The following is a 4,615-nucleotide window of genomic DNA, read 5'->3' on the forward strand; positions in this document are numbered from 1 at the left end:
GGCCGAAATCTACTCATGATTTTTTTATGCACCCACCTCTATTAAAGCCAGTAGCTGGTAGGCCTAAAACAGAGAGGCACAAAGGTAGCTCTGATAAGAAAAGGAGTAACGGCCAGCACCAATGCCCTATTTGCATGGACTACGGACATCATTGGCATAATTGCAAGCGAGGAAGACCAGAAGACATTGCTGCTATGAAAGCTATCAAGTAATAATTTGTCTACTCTTTCTCTGCTTTTAATAAAAGACATATTAGTGACTTTCTTATTTTTGACATTGCAGAGGAGAACCAAAGAAGAGGGTAAAAAACAACAAATCTGCTAAAAGTTCCATTATGCCTTTGGAAGAAGCACCATCTGCATCCATGTCTTTTCCACCAAGGTTTGCAATTTCATATCCCTTGCAATGTCAAACTTACTCCCATGTTCACTTCAAACTTATGATTGATTCTATGTTCCTACTGTCTCACCATAGTCAAAGCTTGGAAACTACTGCTAAGAAAAAGAGAAAATCTGTTGATTGTACTCCCAACACATCTAAAAGGTACTTATCACTAGTGCTGAAAATATGAATTTATGCCATCATGAATGACTATTTGTCTTAGATACTAAATAGATTGCTTGTCTCTCACCACAGCCAATCCTTGGAGATATCAAGTAAGAAAAAGGGGAAATATGGTAGCTCCAACTCAGGCACATCAAAAAGGTACTATTTCCAACTCTGAATTTTTTTTATTGTTCATATTTCTATTTGCTAAAAATCATTGCTGCCCTATATTCACATGTCCAGGTCAAGGAGTGGCTCCAATCAACCCGAGGCACTTTCCATTGATTTCCCTGCCCACACAGATCAACCTAGGAAGGCCAAGGCTAAAAAGGTCACATTCAAAACGAAAAAGAAAGTGCTTGGCAAAGAGGCGGTAAACAAGCCAAAGGTGATACTCGACAGCCCCGCAATGGGCACACGAAGCAAAACTTCTCAGCCTGCTAGCCCGGTGATGAGTACAAGAAGTAAAAGAAGGCTCAGCCTATAATTTCTCATGTGTGTAGCACTAGCTTGTGTATGTGACAACTAAGTGTAGCTAATGTTGGGCGTCCTGGACAAGCATCGATGGAGGTTCTCAGCTAATGAACGTTCAGAAAAGGTTCTCAGCTACTGGACAGTATTTGTCGAAATTGACTTATGAGATTTTCATTGGAGCGTTTATTAATAGAATATCTGGGATGCTTGATTATGCGTTTTCAGTTGATTGACTTGCTTCTGAAACTTAGTGCGGCAAACTAAAAGCTCAAGGCTGTTCTGAAGTCTTTTGTTCTAGTATTCAGTCGCAGTGCTAATGTGTTTGCATATGTGGGGTTTTTTTTTTGGTTTCAGAGTATCTTGTGCTTGACCTATGCAGCTGCGATTGTTTTGCTTTGAGCCCCTACTGTTTCATGACTTTCAGAATGAAATGAAGTAGCCATAATCATGTCAGTTCGTTTTATTGCTCCATGTCTGGAAAAAAAATGCGTGCTAATGTTGTAGTTATGATTTGTTCTAAAATTTAGTGCAAGAAGTGAAAATAATGCTCAAAATGAAGCATATGCAATTTACAAGCATCTACAAAATGTACAGTACAGAATTTGAATTATAAAATATCAAAAACTGAATTCTAAACTATCAAAAACGATGCTTTCGCGTCCAGGGGTAGAATCGACTTTTCGTCTCTCATCTAACACCGTTACAGGGTCAAATTGACGGGAAGGTCAGATAAGGAATCGAAAGTCGGATTGGAGGCCAAATAGGTAAGTTGGAAATTTTTAGGGCCAAGAAAGGAAGCCTGAGTTTTAAGAGGGCCATGTAGGTAAATTTCTCTTTATATATACCTCCATGCCTTTAGTTTTCCTTGATAATATAGGTCTAGGATTTGTATGTGACTGGTCCAGTTAAACTCGTCTCCTCCCAAAATTTGCTGATACATTTTGAGGGGTTTTATTGCTGCAGCTCAAGAGGGATCAACTGCTGACGGTACCTCCATACCTGATGAAAGGAAAGAAGCAGCATTTTCATCATCTTGAGCAGTATAATCGTCGATTTGATTCTTGGTTGCAACGGATTCATCTGGGTTGGTGAGCGTGTCGTGCTGGGTGGAAAAACTAACAGCGTGTTTGGACTGAGGAACGGCCACGTTCGGCACCAATGCATCCGGCATGGAATCAGTCCTAGGAGGCTCGGATGATGACCGACGGTGTCGTCCGACCGTTTTTGACGGAACGAATGGCTGGCTCCTCTACACTGCGGAGAGCAGGACCTGGTGATGGATGGACCGATACCCTCCCCGAAACAGTGTTTTCAGGGCTTGTTCGGCTTACCCTATATTCGACTTGTTCGGCTTCTTTTTTTAACCTGAAACTAGTATTTTTCTCTCACAACAATTCAACCGGAACGGTATTTTCTAGCCAGTTTTAGCCAAGATTCGATTGTAGGTTCGGATGCCTCCGCATGGTTCCGTTCCCTAATCCAAACACGTCGTAAGACGACGGCAGACCAGCACAGTACTGAAGCGGAGGATTTCACTTTCACACCGCTAGAAACGAGGAAGCATACTTGCCGGCTTGCCAACGGCGTACGCATGCTTGCAGCCCTAGGTTTCACTTTGACTGTCGAACCGTTAACAGAAACTGCTGAAGCAAGCGCTTCATCAGATGTCGGGATAAATGCCATGCTCGGGGCTGAATTTAAGTCCAGTCAGCACTCAGCAGGCATGACGCCTGTAAATCGGTTGCTAGAGAGAGACCCAACTTAAATAGTACATGTTGTTGAGCCCAATATCGATGATCTGAACTTAATTAGTGCTGTTTTGGCAGTGTGACAGCAATCTCCCATCATGAATATAGTACATAGTACTAGCCTTCAGTTGGTTTACATTGAGCATCAGGATGAGCAAACCTGAATTCATTTCAGAGAAACACATGCCATATCAATTCAAAGTGTCCTGGAAAGCAGCAAGAAGGTTGGAAACTACTCAAACATGCCATACTAATTCAAGGTTTTCTCTGCTACTAATAGTTCAGAGATAAGAAGGTTCTATACACAGTATTTTGACTACAAAATATTTTCCATCCACAGACTGTTTACCCAATTCACATGGCAAAGAGAGGGTGGTCAAGCAAGCAATCAGATATTCTTGAACCCACAGGATGAGCAATTTTTACACTGCGACTCCTGTGTTGCTCTCCAGTAATCAACAGAGGAGAAGCATTACTCTGATGCTGTCAGGACCACAATGTATATCATCCGTTCCAGAGCAACCCATACATAATCAGACAAGGGCAGGCAGGCACAATCTACTTCAGAGCAATTCATGGAAAATATATATATTGGCTGCATCATCCCATTCTGAAAGCACCACGTGCATCGACGAAACATGCAACATCTCCCAGAGGCCAGAACGCAGCACTGCACTGCTGCACTGGAATCAAATTGAAATGAAATCACCAAACACGAGCAGCCATTTCGTCGAATGCCAAGCACATAGAAACCAAGCCACATTATATTCACACCAGTCGGTTTCATTTGTCGACAGGGCAATGCAACCAAAAAAAAATGCCAAATCTGTTGTTTATCTACTCGCAACCCAAATTCAAACAGGCATTTGATCGAACACCTAGCTAGTGCACTCCAAAACCCTCATCACCAAAACTGAACTCGGTCGAACGCCATGATCACAGGCGCCGGAAGCGTAACTAACGGAGCACGAAGCGGAGAGGAGGCTTCAGGCTCCAGCCCCTGCCGCCGCTGGCTTAGAGGAGCCCGAGGAGGAGGAGCAGCAGCAGGACGGCGGGCGCCACGGCGAGGACGAGGAGCAGCTCGGAGCCGGCGACCCGCGCGTGGGCCGCCGCCTCGCGCCGCGCTGCCGCGATCTCGACGCGGCGGAGGAGCCCCTCGGACCGGAGCCGCGCGACCTCCTGCAGTGCAAAGCTCGCGCACTGTCATTCTGAAGCGATGGAGGGAGAACGGCGTGCATAGCAAACGTGCGGGGGGCCGAGAGCAGGGGAGGACGAGGGGTGAGGGGGAGTTACCGCTGCGTCAGCCGAGGAGGAGGAGGTCCGGCGGCGATCCTGCGTCGGCGTCGGCGCGCGGGGCCGGCGGAGGGAGGCGAGGAGGAGCGAGGCCCTGGCGCAGCGGAGCGCGGCGAGGTGCGCAGCCGCGGCGTCGGGCGCCGGCTTGGTGTCCTTCTCCATGGCCGATGCTGCTTCTCCGCTTGGCGTGCGCGCCGAGGGCTTGGGCACGCGGCTTCTGGAAGGGTTTTGGGCAGCAGGAGCAGGACTCCAAATGCAAGGCTGTGTTTAGTTTGTGAATTTTGGGAGTTTGACTTACTGCAGTATTTTCGTTTTTATTTGGCTAATTAGTGTTATCATGAACTAATTAGGCTCAAAATGTTCGTCTCGTAATTTTCTAACCAAACTGTGAATTAGTTTTTTTCGTCTACATTTAATGCTCCATACACATATCGTAAGATTCGATGTGATGGCTACTGTAGTATTTTTTGAAAACTTTTTGGGAACTAAACAAGCCTGCAAAATAAGGGAGTATTTAGTTTCAAAATTTTTTTGTCCTCCTACAGTAAAAGAGC

General features: G+C 45.5%; 1 protein-coding gene across 1 annotated transcript; it reads right to left on the minus strand.

Annotated features, from left to right (window-relative positions):
* Positions 1 to 3,422: 3,422 nt before the first annotated feature.
* LOC136552822 (uncharacterized) lies at positions 3,423 to 4,273 on the minus strand. Its single transcript, XM_066544396.1, has 2 exons — positions 4,062 to 4,273; positions 3,423 to 3,947 (listed from the first exon to the last, which is right to left on the minus strand). The coding sequence occupies exons 1-2, from the start codon at positions 4,221 to 4,223 to the stop codon at positions 3,783 to 3,785; spliced, it is 327 nt and encodes a 108-aa protein (XP_066400493.1). The 5' UTR covers positions 4,224 to 4,273; the 3' UTR covers positions 3,423 to 3,782.
* Positions 4,274 to 4,615: the final 342 nt, after the last annotated feature.

The sequence above is a fragment of the Miscanthus floridulus genome, chromosome 4 (assembly GCF_019320115.1).
Source record: "Miscanthus floridulus cultivar M001 chromosome 4, ASM1932011v1, whole genome shotgun sequence".
Classification (NCBI taxonomy): Eukaryota; Viridiplantae; Streptophyta; class Magnoliopsida; order Poales; family Poaceae; genus Miscanthus; species Miscanthus floridulus.

Coding starts and splice junctions, on each gene's coding strand:
- LOC136552822 (XM_066544396.1), bottom strand. CDS start 4,223: ATGGAGAAGGACACCAAGCCGGCGCCCGACGCCGCGGCTGCGCACCTC. Junction 3,948..4,061: donor CCTCCTCGGCTGACGCAGCG/GTAACTCCCCCT, acceptor TTTGCACTGCAG/GAGGTCGCGCGGCTCCGGTC.